The following is a 21,857-nucleotide window of genomic DNA, read 5'->3' as shown; positions in this document are numbered from 1 at the left end:
AATGCACTCTGGTTACTTTGCTCTTTCAGGCACAGTTTCTGTTTCCTTCACCAAAACAACAGCAACGGTCCAAAGGCCACCATTTGACTGTGCCTTCAGATCTTTTCCTCTTTGATAACATGCTTTTAAAGCATGTACATTTCAAACCAAGCAATCACATTTATCAGGTTTTCAAATCCTCTTCTTGCTGACAGTGATGTGATTTTTGGCTTTGGTTCCTTAGAGAATTTAAGAGAGGGAAGAAAACTGTATTTCTCTCAGCTGGTGTCTTGTGGTCAGTGTTTCCACGGGGTTTCATGTAAAGCCATTCCCAGTGCACTGGAAACCTGAACCTACTGGATTCAGTGACAAAAGTTCTAACAACTGAGATGAGCCAGTTTGTCTCTCTGGAATGTTGCAATTTTTGTGCAAATAGTCTTTTCCTCCAAATACAGAGAAGCTGAAACCTGGTAGCTGGTGAGATGCCAGATGAAGGAGGAAGCATTAGAGGTGTGAAGTCCAAAGTGCTCCAAAAAACAAGGCCAAGAGAAAGAGCTCAGAATGTACTTTGAATTTTAAAGTGCACATTTGTAGTGGGTTTAAAAAAAATTTTCATTTTCCTTACTGCTTATTGGTGTATGTTTGAGGAAGAAAACAATCATGAATCCTCCACACTCCCATAATTCCTATATGAGACCTAGGAGGTGGAGTGCTTTACTTGGCACTCTGTTGCAAGAGAGAGGTCAAATATGAAACTGAACATATGAATGTAATTAGGAGAGTATGTAAAATATGGGGGCTGGATGTCTTAACAGTGTCCAAAGTAGGCATGTCTTGACATGTCATTGGTTGAAAATGGTTTTAAGTATTCCAGTCTGTCGGACATTGTATTTGATTACATCTGAAAAGAGTTTCTTAGTCTTTTGATCATATGATTTTTCTCATATTTCAAGTGTAGAAGTTTGATTCTGAAAGCCTAGCATGCAGAAACATTCACATCTTTTTGAAGTATATGAAACAATATTTTTTATTACCAATGCTAGTTCTGTAAGAAAATGTGAAAAAGTCCAGATTCTTCCCACTTCCCACTTGCCCTGTATTTCTTCTGAGGCAAAGAAAGTTCTAAGGACATTTATGCATGCTACCTGGAGGTGCATGTAGCAGGTTGTGATGGGATTTTTTTTCCCTTTGTAAACAGAGAAACTGGTATTTTCATATCATATACAGCTGAGTAGGTTTTCTTACTGTTGTTCCACAAATGACAAAGGAATGACTAAAATCTGTGCCAAAAGTATGCACAAAAATCTATCTCTACTCTTTGCGTATGATTTGCATTTTCTTTTAAACCTTTCCAAGTGAAGCAGTAGGCAAAACCCCCGGCAACTAGAAGCATGTGCAAGGATGCAGAAAGCTTTAGAATATGTTTCCACACCCTGCTGACCTATTCATCGAAAAGTCTGCCAAAACACGTAACTCTTAGTCTAAAGCAAAATTCACAAGAAAGGGCTTTGCTTGCATTAACCTACTTCTTCCCAGGTTGCATGCCACTGCAGGATCTCCCAAAGGAAGAGGAGCTGAGCCCATTCTGTGGCTTTCCTGTCCTCCCTAGGAATTTCCTCAGCTCCTTGGCAGAGGGGGACACTGGCAGGAGCAATCCTCCTTCAGCTCTGGTGGTGGACCAGGCTGGGACTCTGAGTTAAGCCAAGCAGATGCAATGGTCCTCTGGATGAGGCAGGAGTGAGCTGTCAGCTGCAGGGCTCCTTGACCTCATGGTTACGCAGTGCAGTGCATCATCACCTCAGGCCAAATGTTGCTCTAGTGAAAATTCAGTGACTTAGCAGAGCTGCCCCCAGCGGGAACCATCATTCCCCTGTGATCACTGGCTTACTGAGGCTGGGAATGGTGAGTGATACTAGGTTTAGATGTGCCTGACTCCTTCTTTGCCCAGCTCTCTCTCCATTTGAATCACCATCCTGGTTCATGAGCTTGGTGCATCCTAGGGTAAGGTTCTCACAATCCCAGAGAGCATTTGTGGAGTCATAAACTTGACAGCAAGTGACTTCAAATGGCAAGTAGGCCCCCATATTGAAGCAGACATGGGAGTATCTTCCTCACCTCATACCTCATTGCATGTACCAATTTTTGAGATTGTAATACAAACTCCCATTTTATTTACCCACACACACATGCACACGTGTTTTATTCTAGTTTTGTACCTGTTAGACATAAGCCCGAAAAGAACAAAGGAAAAATCATGCTGGTAGTTTTTTTAGTGTTACTGAGTGATAAGGACACCCTTCTGCAGTGAAGTCCCGTGCAGGGGTTTCCCCACATTATCATTACTGGTGATGGAGGCAGGGCTGTCATCTTGCTCTGCAGGATACAGAGCCCAGCCCTTAAGCTCCTCAGGTCCTGGCAGGAAATCAGGCCCATCTCCAGCATGGCTCTGTGTCCCTGGGAAGCCCAGCTGATCCATGTGTCCCTCCCTCCGCTTCAGTGTACACTCTGTCAGTTTGGGGAGGGTTTCCACAGCTGTTGGTGGGTGATGGTAGGACGCCTGTGGATGCAGCATGAGGAGCTTCTGCAGCAGCTCCAAGCTGCTGCTGCTGCTGCTGCTGCTGCTGAGGTCCCTTCCCAGCCACCCATCCCTACCTGCTCCCTTCTCCGCAGAAGCACCCACAGCAGGATGGTGGCACTGGGGCAGGTTTAGTTGCACAGCAGCTCTTGGTGCTGCCAGATTTGCTCCAGCAGCCATACAAGCAAAATGCTGATGGCAGCGCCAGCAGAACCGAGAGCTGGGGTGGGGGAGAATGGGACCACTTCTTCTGCTGACAACACCAGCTCATCGTGCCCTCCAAAGCAGAGCTGCAGGTGTCCTGCATGCTCTCCTCTGGTAGCTCACCCAGCTGACGCCCAAGGCCATCTGGATCAAAGACAGGATGAGAAGTGCTCCGGAAACCAGGGCCAAGCTCCTCTCTTCAGCATGGCGCTCTGGGGTGGTGATTTGGTCTGCTATTATGTAAGATTCAACAAAAGCTGTATAACAAAACTATTTTAAGAAAGAATGTTAATTGAAGGCTGAGTCAGGCTGCAGCTAAAGCAGAGATGTTTTTGAGAGGCTTGTACTCTTTTTCATTTGGTCTGTATTTTTTCCACTTAATTACAATGTGTGTGGAACAGCAGTTAGCAATAATAGTAACTGGCAGAGGGAAAATGGATGATCAAGATGATCATCCTCTTGCCTCTGGATCAGCCACTGAAACCCATCCCAGATCTGCACTATTCAAAAGTCATTCACCTCTGAGGCTGCACAAGGCATATGGGAAGTGCAAGCAGACCATGGAGCAAAGAGGCAGCTGCTTGGTGCTCCTCATCGTGATGGACTGCAGGTGGAAGCTGGTGAGACGTGTTAGGGGAGGCTTGCTGAAGGATGCCTGTGTGACACCTTCCATGAGCACATGCAAGACCCCTGAATCATCAGCAAGAGGCAGCTGTGCAAGCAGCCTCTGCAGCTGCCCCAGCAAGCTCACAGGCATGGCCATTCCTTAAGCAAGACACAAGGTTCTTCACAGGACCCATTATCAAAGATGACTGGTCCTCATCCAGTCCTGTTTGGGAGACTAAGCGATATGCAAGCCCCAGCCTTTGGCAAGCTCCTGTAATGACTGGAATTTGTAGGAGGAGACTGAGTTTAATTGCCAGTTCCAGCACAGGTCTACCAGTTATTAATGCTGCTGGTGTTCTTTCAATCGAATATGAACTCAACTGTACTTCCTAGCAGGCACCTCTTTCTGGAGCTCAGCATGAGCAGAAGGGATGTGGGTGCCTGGAAAAGGGAGGTGTATGATTTTCTTTGCCCAAAAGTACACATGGACAGAATGAAGTAATGCCATACAACTCTGCTGTTTAAGTTTACAAATAAGTCATTAATACCTAAACTTGCAAGTGTTGGTCCTCAGCATTGCTACACATAAACATACTACTCATATGACACAATGTACAAGAAGATAAAAAAATCCTTTTTTACTTGTTTTTACTTAGCATATTACACTGCAGTCAGCAAAAAGATAAGGCTATGGGCTGAAGTGCAGAGAGGAGAATGCTCCCTAAGGGGTTCCCCGCAGAGGAGGGGCACTGCCTGAGCATGAGGAAGAGAGGGAGAGAATGAGAGGAAGTGCTAGGAGGCCAAAACCAAATTTTGTTTGCATTCTGTGCTTTCTCAGATTTGGGCACCCTCCTGTTGATTCTTGTCTCATTGCAAAATAGAAATAGTGTAGCTGCAATGACTAGCAGAAACATGGGCACTCCAACAATATCTCAATGTGCCTGGAACAAACCAAGGCTGCAGCCTAATGAACCATTTTGCAGCCTTTGCATGCCAATGATGAAAATTCCTCCTGAAGGAAAACTGGTCTGTTCAAGGGACTCTCCTGTAGCAGCTGCCCACCACTCCCTGTATTATAGTCCTTTCCCTAAAGAGCAACCCCCCTGAAGTGGGTAAATAGGGGAGCACACCAGCATAGTGCATCTTGCTACCCGGCGAGGTGGGCATGCCTGGTTGGCACCCAATGTTCGGTAGCTATACAATCCTAGCAATTGCTAGGGAATCAGAAAAGGAATCCATGTCCCCTTTTCTCTCCTCCGAGTTTTTTTAACTAGCTGATCTGTATGGAGGCCAAACCCATCTGCACCTGCCCACCGGAGCCCCCAGTCCCTCCAGGTGTCCACGCCCTGCAGGAAGGACGAGACAACTGCTGCTGTGTGAATGGAAAAACGGGATTGCAAAATGGCCAATGCTGCCAGGAAGCCTGGATGGCAGGAGCAGCACAGTCGCCCTTTGGCTGGGCTGTCTGCCCCACTGGTGGTGGTCCTGTCCTGCCCCAAACTGTGGGGGCCATCAAGGCAGGAAGGCTTTTGGGACGATGAGTTCTTCTGGCAGGCCCGGGAGGTGATTTGCCAGCTGGAGCTGTCAGCAAGCGCCAGTTTGCTGCTTCGAGGAGATGTTTGGGTAATGCAGGAACTCCCATGTTGGAAACATGGGATTAATAGCATTAATAGCCCTGGCCCACACTTTGAGAAGGTCTGGTCCTCGGTTTTGACTTTTATTTTGTGTGAGGACCCTACTGCCAAGTCCCACAAAAAGCATTTCCCAGCCTGAACTCCCCAGCCCATCTGAGAAAGCCTTTGGCGCAGCCCCCTTGGGGCTCCTCTTTGTGCTCTGCTCAGGCACACCAGCGCTTGCACACATTGCAGAGAGGGAAGCTCTGCCCCTCTGCAGCTACTCTGCAAGCTGCATCGGCATGGGCTCAAGGGAATGAAGCACAGACAATGAATACAACTATCCAGAAGCCTAAAAAGAAGGAGATTTAAAGCCCTCTGTAATTTTTTCAACAGACGATCTGTTTCTGCTCTTATTTTGTAACGTTTCCTGTGGAGTCCTCGCCCCTGTCCAATTTTTTGAGGGTATTTGGAAGCCAGTCGACTCCCGCACAGAAGGCAGGGAGCAGAGCCAGCGCGGTGTCACGGAGGGGTCACTGCTCCCTGGGCTTCCTGTTTATTTTGGGAAGGGGTCACCCGGCCAGCCGGCCGCTCTGCCTGCGCCCCGGGAAGCCCCCGGCCACCACATTCCTGCCCCCCTCGCCCGTGGCTGCAGACAATTGCTGACTGTAGCTCGAAATGCAGAGCACCAAGGCGGGGTGTAAATGGGATAACCCGACATGCCTATTTACGCAGCCTGGGGATAAGGGGCGGAAGCTTTTCCACATCAATTGCCCTTTCTTCTGGTATCTGGAAGTGTCTCTCTGAAGTTTTTCGTTCTCTTCAGAGGGTAGTAACCTCTGAATTTCTCAAGTATTTCCATGCTCTTTTCCTTGCTGCTTTTCTACTTCTACTTGAAAGGAGGGCATAGAGTCAACTTCGCTGTTAAAAACAGAATTGTCTCCTTTTTTAAAGAAAGCATGCAAATTTTTCTCCAAACTGCCTAGAGCAGAGCCCACCAATGGAGCAGAAGCAGTAGCACACAGGCTCTCGCTCACAGTGCGAGTCCCTGGTAACTAGCCCTGCCCAAGCTCTCTAGAGCAAAGCACTGGAGCAGAATAGCAGTGTACATCACATCCCCGTATTTCAGGACATATCCGTGAACTAATGGTAAACGATTGGCCTGCTGCTGTTTCCTCTTCTAGGCAGCCTCTGCTTTGGTTGCCTCGCAGCTCTTTAGAAGTTAACACCAAACAGCAGCATTCAACGCAGCTGTCTTCAAGGAGTTAATAAAAGGCCCCATGTAGGGGAAATAGCAGACACTGAGTAGCTGCTCGAGTCCCTCTCAATCCTCTGGCACTTCCTGCCTCACATTGAGCTCGTGCAGTGACCTCTCTCCAGCCTCAGTGGAGTATTTTTGTGCCAGTGGCTCTGTCAGCTCCTGCCATCAGCAGTCAGCTCCAGGCTGCAGGGCAGCCGTCAGCACACTGCTGACGAGTGGCTCTTGGGGAAGCATGCTCTCACCCTGCAAGCCCATAAGTGCACACAGCTTTACACTCATAGTGATGCTTCTGTGAATAAAGTTATAACTGGTTGTAAACATCTGCAGGATCAGCGGCTTACCATGAGCCTGTCCAAAGCCTATTTATGTCAACAAGCTGTGCCTGATGACACCCTCATTTGCATCAGTATCTTTTTTTTTCCCCCCCTATAGCACTAGATTAAACATTGTTGGCCCAGAGTCACCTGCATCTGACTAAATCCAAAACTTCAAGGACTATTCCCAGCCTCTCCTCTCAGTTCTGGGAGAGCAACCTCCATAATTCATTATGGATCAATGAAGGAGAAGTGGTAGCATCTTTTAGCATAATTGCCCTTCCTAACTTGGCTCTGGCCATTTCGATATTACCCTACAGGACTTCTGCCACAACAGAAGTATGCAAATAAGAGCCATGGAGGAAGCAGTGTGTATCTGCTGGAGAAGGATGTGAGACAGCCCTCAATCAGAAGGGAAAGAAGAATGCCAAGGGCAGAGGTGATCAAGTGAGGAACACTGGTTTGGACACAGATGGAAGGGCAGGCCTCATGGGGGGATAGGTATGTGGGTGAAGTGCAGGCTAGGGGCACAGCTCTGGGACAGTGATTGCATGCAATCACTGCTGCCAGTGCAGAGGATAGGTGGGAAAGGATATAAGAACCTGCAGGGAGGAAGAGAAAACACAGCAAGATCTCTGTGTGGTTCACTGACGAAGGCAAAAAAACACATTGTGAGAAGGGGCATGGCATTGATGTGGGGGTGGGAAAAAGAGTTCATCTCAAAGAGCTGCCCCACTCCAACCTTTCCTGTCCCATTCTTCCCTCACCCATGGCACTGGGCGCACCAGAACAGGACAAAAGCCTTCCACACTATGCTGGACCCTCATCCATTCTACCATGGTACTCCTTGGTCAGGGACTGCCCCAGACCTTCACAGCCCTGCACCCCACAAGACATCGTCCAGCACTTGCTGCTCCTATCTGTAGCCTTGGTGTGTTGCTGCAAGGGGCGTTTCGCAGAGATCGGGCACAAAAGGGTGGTTTCTGTTTCAAAAAACAGAAAAAAAGAACAAGAGACAAATGCATTATTTGTTAGATTCCTGCGCAGTTACTGTTGTAACAGTCAGCAGCTTTGAGGTATTTTTTTTTGTGATTTGATACATAAACCACATTTCCTATGTAGCACTGCCACTATTTTTTTATCAGCTTTTTGACATTGAGCTTGGTAACATGATTTTGTTGTTTTTTTTCTTTTCCACCAGAATGAATTCAAAGGCAGCAAATGCGGCAAAACCAGAATACTGCTCATCTTGACTTTTCCATGCAGCTAGTTTTCATTAAAAATAAAGGAAAATAAATACAGATCACATTTTCTGTCCTGCAGTTAAAAGCCTGCCACAGCTCAAAGCTTTGCTTTCTTCTTACCCTGCAGCCTCGCTCAGCTAGCACTCCAGTTCTGCTCATGATCTGAAATGCGCAAACACGCTGTTTCTTGGCTTTCCACCAGTATATATAAATATATGTAATTTTTTCCTTCGGAGAACCTGGAGGCTAAAGCAAGAGGGCAAAGGAGTACGTGACTAAAACATCCAAACTTCCTCTTTCATAAGCCATCACATGATGAAGTGCAATTACAATTCCTGCCTTGTCCCTGCCAATTGCAGGCGCATTGCCTCACCCGAGAAACCCGGCTTCTTCCCCCGCCCCGTGTGTGTGAGTGTGTGTGTGGAGGCAGCGATCGCTGCAGCCGGCTTGGCGAGGCTCCAGCTTCAGGCTGGAGAAAGAGGGCAGTGGGTGGAAGACGAAAACAAAGATCTGTTTACTTAGCTTGCATGGATAAATCGTCTTTCCAGCCGGGGAGGGGAGGAGGGAAGAGAAACAGCTTTAAAGGACTTTGATGCAATGTGAAAGGAGGGCTGCTTGGGAAGAGCGAACCGATGTTAACCCTTGGCTCTCCGGGAGCACGTCGGGACCATGGCAGGGCTGCCCCTTTCTCCTTGCTGCTGCCCACCGACTCCGGCCGGCACCGCAGGGATGCTCCGAGCCGTATCCGGGGGTATCTCCCGGGTAGCAGCCCTGGCTGCCGCAACAACGTGCGGGGCTGGCTTGGGGGGCCGGGCCGGATTTTATTTCGCTTATGGTCAGCCCGGCGCCTCCAGGGCGCCCAGCCGGCCGTGCAGTTGCAAAGTCACCCAATCTGGCACGGGGGCCGGCGCTGCAGCCAGCGCCAGGACAAGAAGAAGGCCAGGGCAGGGGGAAGCAAGGCTCCCTCCGGGGCGCACGGGCGGCCGCGACACCCAGTCCTAGACTAGGCGACAGCGGGGCGAGAGAGGCGCGGCTCTGCCCCTGGTGTCCGCCCCAAGCCCCTCGCAGCCCGGCCGAGCAGGAGCAGCGGAGCGGCGGCGCTGGTGGCGGGGCCAGCCCCGCAGCGCCGGCGGGCGGCCCCCAGCCGCGGGAGGCACCTCCCGGCGGCGGCGACGGACGTCAGAGCTTCCCCAGCCCCGGCCGGCCCCCGCCTCCCGCCCTCTTTCCCTCCCTCCCCCGTAACCTACATAACGCCGTGGGAAGGGCGGCGGGAGCACGGCTGTCGGGGGGAGCACCCTCCGCCGTGTTCACCCTGCACGGGCAAAGGCGTGCAGCCGACCGTACGTGCCGAGATGTGCCCGGTGAGGGTTTGCTTCACCTCCCGTGGCAAACGAGGAGAGCGAACACCCTCTCTTGCTCCCTCCCTTGCCCCCACCCTGTGTTTCAGTGAGGATGCAGGTGGCGGATGAGCGATTCACATCGTGGAAGGGGGTCGGGGAAACAGGTTTTTCTTTTTTGGGAACGAGACGGCGTGTGCTTAGTCTGTGTGAATTTCGCTAATCTGCATTAGAGAACTGCTGGTTTGTGGTTTAAAATGACAGGAAATCTAGAACGTCCTATTTCCTGTGCACAATGACAACAGTTAAGAAAAAAAAAAAAAAAAAAAAGCTGGGTAATCGTTACATTTATTTCTAATGGTGCCTCCTGCTCTGCCGGGGAGAACAAAGCCGAGCACTGCTCGGCGGGGCGCCGGCCCCTGCCCGGAGGTGGCGATGACCGGCCCGGCGGGGGGGACCCCTCTGCTGCGGGGCGCGCCCGGGGCGCCGTGCCCAAGGTCACAGGGCGAGCGGGGCGGGGGGCAGGAGGGGGCACGCTGAGCCCCGCACTGCGGGAGGCGCCCCGCGCACCGCTGCGGCCGCGGGTGGGAGGTTTCGGCAAAGCCCCTCGGCAGTGAGGGAAACAGCAATACACCCAACAATAATAAAAATAAAATCAGAAAAGAAGGACGGAGCTGCGGGGCACCCCCGCCCCTCGCCTTGTCCCTCCGGGCTCCCACAGCCCTCCCCGGGGGCGAGACGGGGCGGGGGCGCGGCGGCCCCCCGGCAGCAGGAGGAACCCCCGGTGCCGGTGGCGGTGCCGGTGGCGGGGGCGCGGGCAGGGGCCGGGGCTGGGATCGCGGCGGCGGCGGGGCGGGGGCGCCCATCGCGCAGGCGCGGCCGGCACTGTCGAAGAATCGAAGCGGCGGCGCGCAGAGGCGGCGGTGGCGGCTGGAGCCCGGCACGGCACGGCGCCGCCGCCAGCCCCGGCCCCGGCCCCCGTGGCAGTCCCCGCCCCGCCCGCCCCGCCGCGCCGCGCCGGCCCCCGCCGCCCCGCGCCGCCCCGTAGTAGCCAGAGAGCGGGGGAGCCGTGCGGGCGGCAGCGGCCGCAGCCCTGCGCCAGCCGCGCGGCGGAGATGCGCGTCCCCGCCGCCCTGTGAGCGCCGCCGGCGGAGACGGCGAGGGGAGCGGCGATCCCCGCAGCGGCTCTGCCTGCCGGGGCGCCCGCCGCGCCCCGCTCCAGCGCACGGAAGAGGAAGGCGAGGGGGAGGGGGCCCGGCGGACGGTCCCGCTGCGGCCGCGGCTCCCGAGCCTGCCCGTCGGGACTCCGGTGACGAGGGGCGGAGGAAGCAGCGGCCGGAGCCGGAGCGGGGGGCGCTCGCCGCTGCCCCGGGGCCGGGACATGTCGTCGGCGGCGGTGGCGGCTGCTTCCCGCAGGCAGTCGTGCTACCTGTGCGATCTGCCCCGCATGCCCTGGGCCATGATCTGGGACTTCACCGAGCCCGTCTGCCGGGGCTGCGTCAACTACGAGGGCGCCGACCGCGTGGAGTTCGTCATCGACACGGCGCGGCAGCTGAAGCGGGCGCACGGTTGCTTCCCCGAGGGCCGGGCCCCGCCACCGCCCCACTCCAAGCAGCCTCCGCTCTCCGCCAAGGAGCTCCTGGCGCAGCAGCAGCAGCTCGGCCACCCCTCGGCGGCGGAGGCGGCGGCGCGGCCCCCGCCGCAGCCCCTGGAGCGCTACTCGCTGGCGGCCGAGCGGCCGCCGCCCCGCCTGGGCGCCGAGTACGGCGGCGGCCGGCAGGTCAACGGGATCCTGGTGCCCAACGGCTTCCCCAAGCCCGAGGAGCCGCCAGAGCTCAACCGGCAGAGCCCGAACCCGCGGCGGACGCACGCCGTGCCGCCCACCCTAGTGCCGCTGGTGAACGGCGCCGGGCTCCCCGCCGCCATCGGCGGTCTGGGCAGCCGCGCCGCCGCCGCGGCCGCCGCCTCGCTGGCCGCCATCTCCGCCGCGCCCGCCCCGATGGCCGTGCCCGTGCCCCAGCAGCCGGCGGCGGCGGCGCAGGCGGCGGGGCAGGCGGCCGGGCAGCCCGGCGAGCTGGGGCACAAGCGCCCTGGCTCCGTTTCCTCCTCCTCCTCCTCCTCGGGTGGCGGCGGCGGAGCGGCGGGGGAGCACGACAGCGGCGCCAAGGAAAAGCGGGGCTCTGCCGAGAGCCTGCCGGCGGCGGCGGCGGAGCTGGCCGCGGAGGGCAAGGGCCGGTCGGGCGCCGAGCAGGAGTGGCTGGCCAAGCCCAAGACAGTGCGGGACACGCTGCTGGCCCTGCACCAGCATGCGGGCCACGCCGTTGCCCCTTTCGACAGCAAATTCAAAAAAGAGCCGGGCATGGCGAGCGGCAGGCTACTGGGCTACGAGACCAACGGCTCCGTGGCCAAGCCAGGTGAGGAGCCGGGGACCGGGGGGCGGCGGGCAGGGGACGACGGGGCGGGACGGGGGGGGCTCCCCAGGGATGCGGGGCGGGGGATGCCGGGCGCGTTTGGGCGTGCGGGGCGGCGGCCCGGCCGCTTGGGTGGCCGGGCGCCCGTTTCCGCGGTTGCTCGGCGATGCATTGTGACTGCGCTGCCTTCTTACCCTCCTCCTTCCCCCCACCTCTGCCTCTTGCAGGGGCCCGGGCCGCCCGGAAGAGGAAACCTTCCCCCGAGCCGGAGGGCGAGGCTGGACCCCCGAAGATCAACGGGGAGGTGCAGCCCTGGCTGCCCACCTCGTCGGAAGGGATGAAGCTGCCGCTGACGGCCACCCCCTTCATGTCGCCCCCGCCGCCCACCGCCTCGCCCCACTCCAACCGGACCACGCCGCCCGAGGCGGCACAGAACGGCCAGTCCCCCATGGCCGCCCTCATTCTGGTGGCGGACAATGCCGGGGGCAACCACGCCTCCAAAGACGCCAACCAGGTCCACTCCACCACGCGGAGGAACAGCAGCAGCCCCCCCTCGCCCTCCGCCATGAACCAAAGAAGGCTGGGCCCCGGCAGGGAGGTGCCGGGCCAGGGGGCCAACGCGGCGGCGGCGGGCGGGCTGGAGCCCGTGCACCCCGCCAGCCTGCCGGACTCGTCCCTCGCCGCCAGCGTCCCGTTGTGTTGTACCCTCTGCCACGAGCGCCTGGAAGACACCCACTTCGTGCAGTGTCCCTCCGTCCCCTCCCACAAGTTCTGCTTCCCCTGCTCCCGGCAGAGCATCAAGCAGCAGGGAGCCAGCGGGGAGGTGTATTGCCCCAGCGGGGAGAAGTGTCCCCTGGTCGGCTCCAACGTCCCCTGGGCCTTCATGCAAGGGGAGATCGCGACCATCCTGGCCGGAGATGTGAAAGTGAAAAAGGAGAGGGACTCGTGACTCGCCTATGCTCGCCGCCCGACGTCACCTTGAACTCGAACTGCTCGAATTCTGTATATATCTATAAATATATATATATAAATATATATATATATCTCCAAGACAAGGGAAATGTAGACTTCATAAACATGGCTGTATAATTTTGATTTTTTTGAATACATTGTGTTTCTATATTTTTTGAAGACAAAAGGTATGTACTTATTATAAAGGCATTTCTTCTAATTCTTCTCTTTTTTTTCTGTTTCGTTTTTTCTTCTTTTCCCTTTTGTTATAGCAACTATTTGTTGTGCTTCCCTGGTGACAGTTACTGTTCAATGTAGGCTGTGACTTGCGCTGCTTTTTTTAGAGAGCACTTGGCAAACCAGAAATGCTTCTAGCTGTATTTGTATGCACTTGTTTCTTCTGTTTTTTCTTTTCTTTTTTTTTTTTTTTTTAAATGCCAAATACACTTTCTGACGTTGTAAAGATTGCCTTACTGTCTGTGATTCCTTATTCCTGGCCCCTGTCCTGTAGAGCTGGTCGCATGCAGGCTTGGTCTGAGGCAGTTGGGGGACAAGAGTGGCTAGCCAAGGCAGGCATGCCCTTTGCCATCCCGCTGGCCAGGCGAGCTTAGGGAGCAGGAGAGCTTTCTCCCAGAAGCACGTGGCTCGGGTTGTGATGGAAGATCCTCCAGATCCAGTCCCAAACTGCTCACTGTTTCTGAAGGGAAATTGCCACCAGAGTAGGATGTGGAGAGGTGTCCAAGAGGCGCTGTTGAGTTAGGGATTTCTGGGTTTGTTTGTTTTTGGTTTGGTGTTTTGGTTTTGTTTTTTTTTTTTTAAGGCAAAGTTGACCGCAGTTCTTGTGATCAGTTGTAAGATTACAAAACTGCATTTATTTACCAATTGCATACCATAACGTGGAATTTTGATAACGAACTTAGTTACATGATTGGCAAAGGTGCCAATGTAGCACTGCCATTTCTAAAGGTCTTCAGTGTCACTTGTGGGGCTTTTGTGTCTTTGGACAAAGCTGGGGATGTGGGGAAGAGTCTTTATTTTATTTTACTTTAATTTTCAGATAGTGCATATGGATTTTGATTTTGCTTACCAGTCACCTCTAGTGCTGTTGCTATTGTTACTATCGCTGACCTGGTATTTCCAAGTAGTGGCAGGTACGGTGTGGTACAGTGACAGCAGTGACTGAGGCTCTGCCAAATTGCCCGCGGGCATATCAGTGACAGCCCAAATGTGGGTGGAGGAAACCTGTAATTTCCTTATTACGTATGCTTGAAACAAACCTACTGCTATTCTTTGAAAATGAAAATATAAACTGGTTGAAATGAAAGCAATTAGGGCTGCACATAATGGCCCTGGCCCTGCCTTTTAAGCTACTTTGGAGAACTCTTTTGTAAAGCCACTTCTTTTGATCACGCTTCTGCATCACCAAGCAGACTTCTAAAATCAATAAATCATTGGTTACTAGAAATAGTTCAAGTCTTATAGTGATGTTTTTGTGCTGTTTATAGTTCATTGGCAACACTGCAGCTGTATGAGCCCTTCTGTCGAGGTGTTTATAACTCGGTTATAGGCGGTTGTTTCTGAGCAAAAGGGTGGCAAGGTCGTCCCTTCCCAGGGACCAGCTAATAAACACTTCCAGTATCAGAAGAGGAGGAGGAAAAATCTGTTCAGCCAACTATAAAATTGAAGATTTTTGGGTGCTTTTTAGTCAACTGTTCTTATTGTGATAATGTTCAAACTGCAATTTAATGCAGAGTAGTTTTTTTTTTTAAGACTACTTTTTTTTAAAAAAAAGAAAAGAAATGGTCATTATTAGTATTTGAAGATCAGAACTGCACATGCACAGTAATTTTCTATGAAGTGTTTGATGAGCACACCCACTACATTGTGTTCCATATTACAGGTCAATGTATAAAAGATAAGACTTGCATGATAAACAAATTCATTGAGTCAATATTACGCTTTAAAACTTATAGTCAAGATTGGTGTCTTATGTAAACACATTTAGCCAATTTGAAGAAAACGCACATTATATATATATACCTATATATATACCTATATATAAAAAAATGCCAACTGTAAAGGATTCTTTGGAACCACTATGATCTGTGTAAATGTGTATTTAGGCACTTTATTAAAAAAAATGGAATTTGAGCTGATAGATGGTAACAAGTTCTTCAAAGTTGCTTGGCATAATACCTTACATGGGATGAAGTTGATGTTTTTGATTAAGGTGGTATCCCTATGCTTAAAAAAGAAGCAAAACTGAATTCCAAAGCCTGCCTAAAAGAGCCCCCCCCTTTTGTGTCATCAGGTGTCCCAGCTGTGAGCATGCTGAGGGTGAGACCTGCTCCTGACAAAGCACACCCTTGTTTTGGGGCCGAGGGACAGTGGTGTGACTCGGCCTGTAGGGAAGCACACCTTCCTCCTCCTCCTGCCAGCCACCCACTCCTGCAGCTCTGTGACTCCTGGAGAGGATGGAAACTCCCCAGCCGGTGATGCCAGGCAGTGGCCCAGAAACAACATAGATGGAAAAGAAATGGCACACGGTGGCTATGCTCACTCAGCTGACTTTGAGCCCCCAGCCAAGTCTAATCTCTACCATAAAACTTCAGAACTACAAAAGAAAAACAAAAAAAAAAAAAAAGGAAAAAAGGAATTTTAAAAAAAATCGAGGGTGTTCATACATAGCTCATTTTTCTCACATTGAATGTTGCTTTTTCCTTTTAGTTGCTTTGCTCAATTACAATAATGCTCCAGTGGATTCTCCCTTTATTACTACTTCCTGGGCTCCAAGCTTTTTTCTTTTTCTTTTTTTTTCCTATTTTGAAGTGCTTTAGCTGCAACAGTGCTACTGTTAATATTCCTTTTTAAACTTTTTAAAAGGTGATACTGTAACTTGTGTAGTATTAAAAGTGTTTTAATGAAGACTGTGTGATTATATTTTTTTTTCAGCCCACTTCCATTACTTTTTTTTTTCAAAGATACTTTTTCCTGGCAGTTCAACTGCACGGTGCTTTTGTTGATAGCTGCTGAACTAACCTGCTGCCAGTTTGGCATTTAATTTTTTTTCTTTTTTTTTCTTCTGACACTAAGCAAAGGGCAACTAGGAACTTGAAATACTTAATGCATTTTTTTGTATATAAAAAAAAGAAGAAAGAAAACTTAAAAAGCAATAGTTGTATAACACATTTTTTTTAATACTGTCTTGACATTTATTTGTTGACAGGCAGCAGTGTGGGACAAGAAGGGATGCATGGAGCTGCTGGGTGCTGCCCTTTGCCTGGGTCCCAGGGGGTGGGAAAGGTGCCACACAAGGGAGGCTTTGACCGCCTTTGCAGTGGCCTCAGAAAACCTGGTATGTTTGGGAGCTCTTTTTAGACGTGCTGTAAACCAGGCCATGGCAACCGCGTGTTTTTATGAACTAGCACTTAGGCAAAGGGTATAAATACATTTGAGAGTGCTCTCTAGTGGCTTGTTATGTCAACAGAGTCCCTGGATCCTTTCCTTCTGCACCCGGGCCAAGCCCTGCTTGCCTGTCTGTCCAGCTGGCAGGGCAGTGGCTCTCAGTGGGACAGGATGGGACGCTGCTCTGGGGACACCCAGCCACCCACCCTCCTGCAGTGGGGCACCTGCCCTGCTGCACCCACTCCGTGTGTCCAACTTGCCCCCAAGCAGTGTGGGACACCCCACATGCAGTGCAGGGTGTTACAGTGCAGCTGCAGTGCCCACACCAACACAACATCTCCTCGGGAGGGAAAACACTGGACCGTGTGGAAATTAATGGCACCAGGGGTGGCTGAGCTACTTGGAGCCCTTGACTCTCCTGCTTCACTCCAACAGGGCTATGTCCAGTCATTAGGCTTGAAAAGGCTCAGCCTTCAGCGTTTCATGTTTCTCCTCCTTGAGCGTTTGCATTTAGGTAGCTGCAGCTGCATCTTTTGAAAAATAATTGAAAAAACTCCAAACTCAACCACCACCTTTCCTCAAATGGACTCTTGTCTCTACAGATGCTGAAGGTCCAGCCCAGAATAAACTACCTCTAGTATATGCTCCCATAATGAGGCAAATAAAAAAGAAGAAAAGAAAGAAAAGCTGAAATTTCTTTTGTCCCCTGTTAAACAGAAGATTGGCTTCGGCAGTGTATGGATGCATTTCCTGCAGTGGGTGCATTGCAGCCAGTGACCCTTGCCATTTGCCAGGCATGGCCATGGGACAGCCCAGCTGCCCTGCCATGATCCCATGTAGTCCAGCAGTATTCCTGAGCCATCCTCCTTTCTCTGCCCTTTGTTCCCAGGAGCAGACGCCCTTCCTCTGCCAGGGCCCAAGGTCAGGCAGTGCTAGAAGCAGATGAATGAAATGCCTGCTTTTCCACTTCATCACCTGGAGCTGCTGCTCTGCTCCAGAGGTAACTCTTTCACTGCCTCAGGACAGCCTCTGGAGCATGCCACTGACTTTGAGCACTAAGTGTGGGGTTCAAATTCTAATCAGAGAACTCCCTGAGAGGCTGAACGCTCCCTCCTGGGAAAGAAGGCACACTGACATCTCCCATAGAAAACTCCCAAATGCATGTTAGTGCCCATATGGCTGTCTTGCTGGCTGGCATAGGTACACTGAAGATGGGGTGACTGCTCTGCAGCTATTTTTAGACATCACCTAACTGCTTTTCTTTCTGCTACTCCAGAGCCGGTTTTGTAGAAACTGGAATAAAAGAGTACATGCTAAACCCCAAAATGTTGCATCAAGTTCAAGCCCCCTATAAAACAAACTTACAGAGAAACCAGAAGTGCTCATAGAAGCTTCTCACAGGTATTTCTTCATCCCATCACCTCTGACTCAGCAAACACCACAAGAAACATCCCTGCCCATTAGCTCCCATCTCCAGCAGCACTGGGCCAGGTGTGACTGCCCTGCCTGGCACAGCACTTGGCCATACCCCCATCTCAAGGTCCCTTTATCTGCCCCTCCTGCCTTGGTGGTCCCTGGCTGTGGGGTGCCCCCATCCCCTCCTGGAGTGCCCTGTCCAGGGCTGGGGGTGCCCTTCTGGGTGGGGGGCTCTGGCTCCCCTGAGAAATACATCCTGCGGAGCTTCCAGTTTGGAGGCACTTTGGAGGTGTTCAAGGCCAGCTTAGATGGGGCTCTGAGTGACCTGATCTAGTGGAAAGTGTCCCTGCCCACGGCAGGGAAACTAGGTGGCCTTCAAGGTCCCCTTTCAACCCAAACCATTCTCTATGATTTTCAGCTGCTGCCTCTGGGAAGGAGGGCATTCAGTTTTCACTGCAAAAATGCCGGGTCTGCATTGCTTTTACCCTCTTTCACTATAAAACACTTATTTCCCCCACCTACTGCCAGCCCAGAGAAGCTTCATGCTGTTTTGTTCTTTTCTTTTTGGCAACCCTTTAATAAAAAACAGAAGATAAGTACCAAAGATTGAATGGGTTGTTGGTTTGCCAAGTTACTTCCTTGCAGTGGCAGCAAGTCCATCCATTCTCACACTGCTGGGCAGGAGTGGGGCTGCTGGGGGAGTGTGCACTGGGGGGCTTTGGGGGAGCCCCAGCTGCAGTGGGGGCATCACCCTGCCTTCTACTCAGCCAGGGGCACGAGCAAGCAACTTGACCTTCCCCTTCTTCTTCACATAGTTTTGGGGTTTTTGTCCCCTTCTTTTTTGCATCTTTGTGAGCTGAAGGAGGTCTGGTTTTTTTTTTGGGGGGGGGGGAGCAGTTAGAGTGGACACCCTTTTTTTCAACCAGAAATCCATGTTTTCTCCAATCATTTTCTTACCCTTTTTTTATAGGTGTGTCATATTCTACAACTGTATGTAGAAAGGGACTTAGACATATTAAACAAAAACTGCATAATAGAATGAGGCATTTACTTTTGTCCAAACTACTTACAGGTTTTGGGTTTTTTTTCCATCTACTTTATTCAGGTGCTGCTAAACACTAAGAACAAATCATTTTCTCTTTTTAGATGTATCACCCCTCAGCTGATAGTTAGAAAACTCTAAAATCAGGGTATTGATGAAAGACTTCAATGCAAGCACAGGAAGGTGATGCTGAACATCATGTCTCTTACACTTCACAAAACTTGGGAAATAAATCAGCTCCTGCACACTGACTCATGCCTTTGCAGATCCTACCTCAGGAATTGCAGTGAAATCAAACCAGCCATAAGGACCATTTCCCCATCACACTTTCATAACGATTCATACTTTAATAACTAAAAAATCCAAATACTAAGTTCCCAGTGATTTTGTGGTGGTCAATAAATAGGATTCTATCCATCTTCCCCATGAGAATACAATTAGGGCAACCTACCCTACAGAAATTACAGAGGAAGGTGTTATTTTTGTTGCAGAAAGTACTGTGCTGTCTTTATTATCTCTGGGAAACACAACCCATCATGCAGTAATGGCACTGGGTATGGACTTCCCTGCACCTGGAAAGAAGGGGGCTGGATGGGCCCAGCTGGGGCTTTAACTTGCTGTAATCAGTTCAAAAGTTCTGCTTAGACATCCATTCTGCTTTTCTTGGAGGATAAACAATTTTGTCGTGCTTTTTAATTAGTATTTTGATGTTTACTTTCATACTGAGAGCTATTCCATTTGTTTAAGCCCTTTGGTTTGCTTTGGAGAGACAAATAACCTGTGCCCTTAACTGAACTAGCTCCTTTATGCTCCCAATTAATATTTTTATAATCCAAACGGTTATTTTATCTTACCAGTTCTGCTTTTTTGGGTTACTGTGGCTCTTTGTCCAGACGTCTTTGTCCGACTGTGTTAAAATTAACTTGTGAAGGTGGATGACTGATTTCAGCTCCTTTCCTGTACAATTGGGGTATTTCCTGAAATCTGCTTATTAATGGGAAGGCTCTCCACCTAGTAAGACTTTCTGGGAATGGTGGTTCACTCTGGATGGTTAGTCATTTGGCCTCTGGCCACTCTGTGAGGGCTCACACAAGGGCTCCGGGGGTTTTGTGTGGTGCTGGCTCTGGTGGAAGGTGTGAACCAGCCATGCTTCCCAGTTGTCTTCCGAGCAGGAACATTTTGAGCTGCACCGGCAGCGTGTTTCTTCATCCTGTGTCACAAAAGTTTCCTGACATTTAGTGTTTTGGGGTGGATCCCTTCCTTTTCTGAGAAGAGTGCCAATTTCAGTGCTGCTGTTGATGGATAACAATCCACGAAGGACTGGAGCAACACCAAGAAATGTGGTTTGTGTAGGAAAGCTTCCGGGTTCCCTTTTTAGCTGCTCCTTGGCTGCAGAGGGACAGGAGTACCAGCCCTGCCAGCCTCCCCTTTCGCTTCCCCTGCTGCCAGGGGCATCTTCCTGGTGGGAGAACCTTGAGAGGTGCCTCGAGGGGGAGAGTTGCCTGAGAGGGCTGGGTCTCAGCTGTATTGACCCTTCTCACTGTGTGCAACCTCGGGGTTTGTTTAAGCTCTCTCCAAGCAGCTCCAAAGAGGTGCTGTGGAACAGGCCATTTTGTCCTGACTGTGATGGTGCATTCACACCCGTTCCTCTGGACCACTTTGTGGTCTAAGGGATTCCTATCAGGCCTTGGGCTCTGTTTAAAGAGTTGACCAATGAAGCTTCCCTTGATCGTACCAGGAACTCTTGCATGGCCGAGGTGGTGAAAAGAGCAGGAATAATCAGCCATTCCCTGACAGCCTTGGAACTTTCCTTACCTGAGCTGTAACCAGTATGGAATGCTATCATTATTACTGTACTTTAGAAAATTCCAGTAATTACTGACCCAGATTGTGTCCAGGATGGAAATTTGTTGTCATCTCACAACCCTATGAATAGTGGTCTAATGCAAAGCCCTTTGAGCTCTTCTGCACTCCAATAGGCTGCAACAAGTGTCCCTGAGTGGGACACCTTTTGGAGCTCACAGATTCTTAAGTTGGCAAAGGTTCTGAGGACCATCAAGGAAAGCTGACAACAGGGCCTGGACGGAAGCCTTGCATTCCTTGAGGCTCAACCCTTGCCCATTGAGAGATGCCAAGATATTTGAAGTGAGTGCTTCACTGAACTTGCAGTAAATAGAAAGGATGGTTCTTTACTGTCACCTTCTTGAAAAGGGACAAAGTGAAAGAGGAGCATCTTGCAATCCCCAAGTTCACTGAAATACTCATCAGGGAGAGGCTGGTGAAGGCAGTCTGAATTTCATTCCTCTTGCTTAGCTGATACATGGCATACTCCTTCAGGTGCCCTTTCTCCCATCACTGCTCACTAACCAAATTCTGGGCTTTGCCATGGTTCCCACAAGTGTATCAGCGAGGGTCTGAACTTCTGGGAGCTGTCAGGCAAGAGTGGTTTAAGGAAATGGTAAGCAATAGTTGTGAAACGGTTGGTGTCATCTGGGCTTCATTTGCTTTTAAAATGGGGTTAAGAAAGGCAAATTAAGGTGAATTTTCCTCACCAAGGGAAAAGCAAAGCTCATCTCCTAGGGACTGAATTGCTGTCCCTTAGTTTAACAAACAAAACTGAAAAAGTAACAGTTTCTCTTTTGGAATCTGTTCTTCTAATTCTAAACTGGATTCCATCCTGCTAACAGCTCTGTCATTGACTTCATCAGCTTCATGGGAGCATTCTTATGAGTAAAGTTTCACCAGGAATGCAAAAAGAATCAGGACTTAAATGTAAATTATGAGTTACGGCACAGACGGTTTTGGTTTAATTATTTATAAGAAATCATTTCATTATAGATAGGTTTTTCAGTTAAATATATTGCTAGCATTACCTTGTTACTTATCCATAATTAATTAAATCATTGCAGATTTCTATGTTATTATCATTTCCATAAACTATAAATAATTCAGAAGAAATGTTGGTTCTTTCAGGGTACTTTGTATATTCAGATAAGGCAGAAGAGCAATCTGGACCTGAGAAGAGCAAAGTTGCTCCATCCTCAACTTTTTCACAACCACATCTTCCGAGAAACTGGGAAGGAAAGGGGCAGGGGGTGGCCAGTGAGTGGCCAAATAAAATGCTGGGTCCTGTCCCCAGCATTGCAGGGCTTTTGTCTTGATGCTGGGCATGTCCTGGCTACTTTTCAAAATAATCAAAAGGAAATGCAGAAAAGAAGGAGTGAAGGACTTGATCCACTGGTCAGCCTTTGCTCCACAGTATTTGTTTGCCTTCAAGAAAAGGCAAAAGTGTTTTTGTTGTCACTGCAAGTTTAATTTGCCTTTTGAAAAACAAGCAAGAAATGTTGTTGAAAAATTCACACTTAAACTAACTTTAGAAATGTTTTTCAAGTTAATTTACCTGGGAAATACAATCCTTGTTCATGAATAACAAGATAAAAACATCATGTTTCCAAGCAGAATCTCACAAGTATTCTAAGACTTTCCTCATTGGTAGTGA

At 50.6% G+C, this 21,857-nt stretch overlaps 1 protein-coding gene and 1 long non-coding RNA gene across 3 annotated transcripts in view; both read left to right on the top strand.

Moving 5' to 3' along the window:
* LOC148224318 (uncharacterized) overlaps nucleotides 1–8,801 on the top strand; it is a 170,514-nt gene extending 161,713 nt beyond the window's left edge. The window contains exon 4 of the long non-coding RNA XR_015802367.1: nucleotides 6,873–8,801. This is a non-coding gene — a long non-coding RNA (uncharacterized LOC148224318). The remainder of the gene's footprint in view (nucleotides 1–6,872) is intronic.
* Nucleotides 8,802–10,371: 1,570 nt separating this feature from the next.
* On the top strand, nucleotides 10,372–15,420 carry IRF2BP2 (interferon regulatory factor 2 binding protein 2). 2 transcript variants are annotated; one of them, XR_015802366.1, is made up of 3 exons: nucleotides 10,372–11,547; nucleotides 11,772–12,683; nucleotides 14,807–15,420. XR_015802366.1 is itself a non-coding variant. In XM_088161514.1 (2 exons), the coding sequence occupies exons 1-2, from the start codon at nucleotides 10,515–10,517 to the stop codon at nucleotides 12,491–12,493; spliced, it is 1,755 nt and encodes a 584-aa protein (XP_088017640.1). In that variant the 5' UTR covers nucleotides 10,372–10,514; the 3' UTR covers nucleotides 12,494–15,420. The 2 variants fall into 2 exon arrangements, 1 of the variants encoding a protein (XP_088017640.1); XM_088161514.1 differs by having other exon boundaries at nucleotides 11,772–15,420.
* Nucleotides 15,421–21,857: the final 6,437 nt, after the last annotated feature.

The sequence above is a fragment of the Sturnus vulgaris genome, chromosome 3 (genome assembly GCF_052056855.1).
Source record: "Sturnus vulgaris isolate bStuVul1 chromosome 3, bStuVul1.hap1, whole genome shotgun sequence".
NCBI lineage: Eukaryota > Metazoa > Chordata > Aves > Passeriformes > Sturnidae > Sturnus > Sturnus vulgaris.
The sequence above is the reverse complement of the archived record's forward strand: the minus strand, read 5'-3'. Positions and strand labels throughout refer to the sequence as shown.

Coding starts and splice junctions, on each gene's coding strand:
- IRF2BP2 (XM_088161514.1), top strand. CDS start 10,515: ATGTCGTCGGCGGCGGTGGCGGCTGCTTCCCGCAGGCAGTCGTGCTAC. Junction 11,548..11,771: donor CGGCTCCGTGGCCAAGCCAG/GTGAGGAGCCGG, acceptor TGCCTCTTGCAG/GGGCCCGGGCCGCCCGGAAG.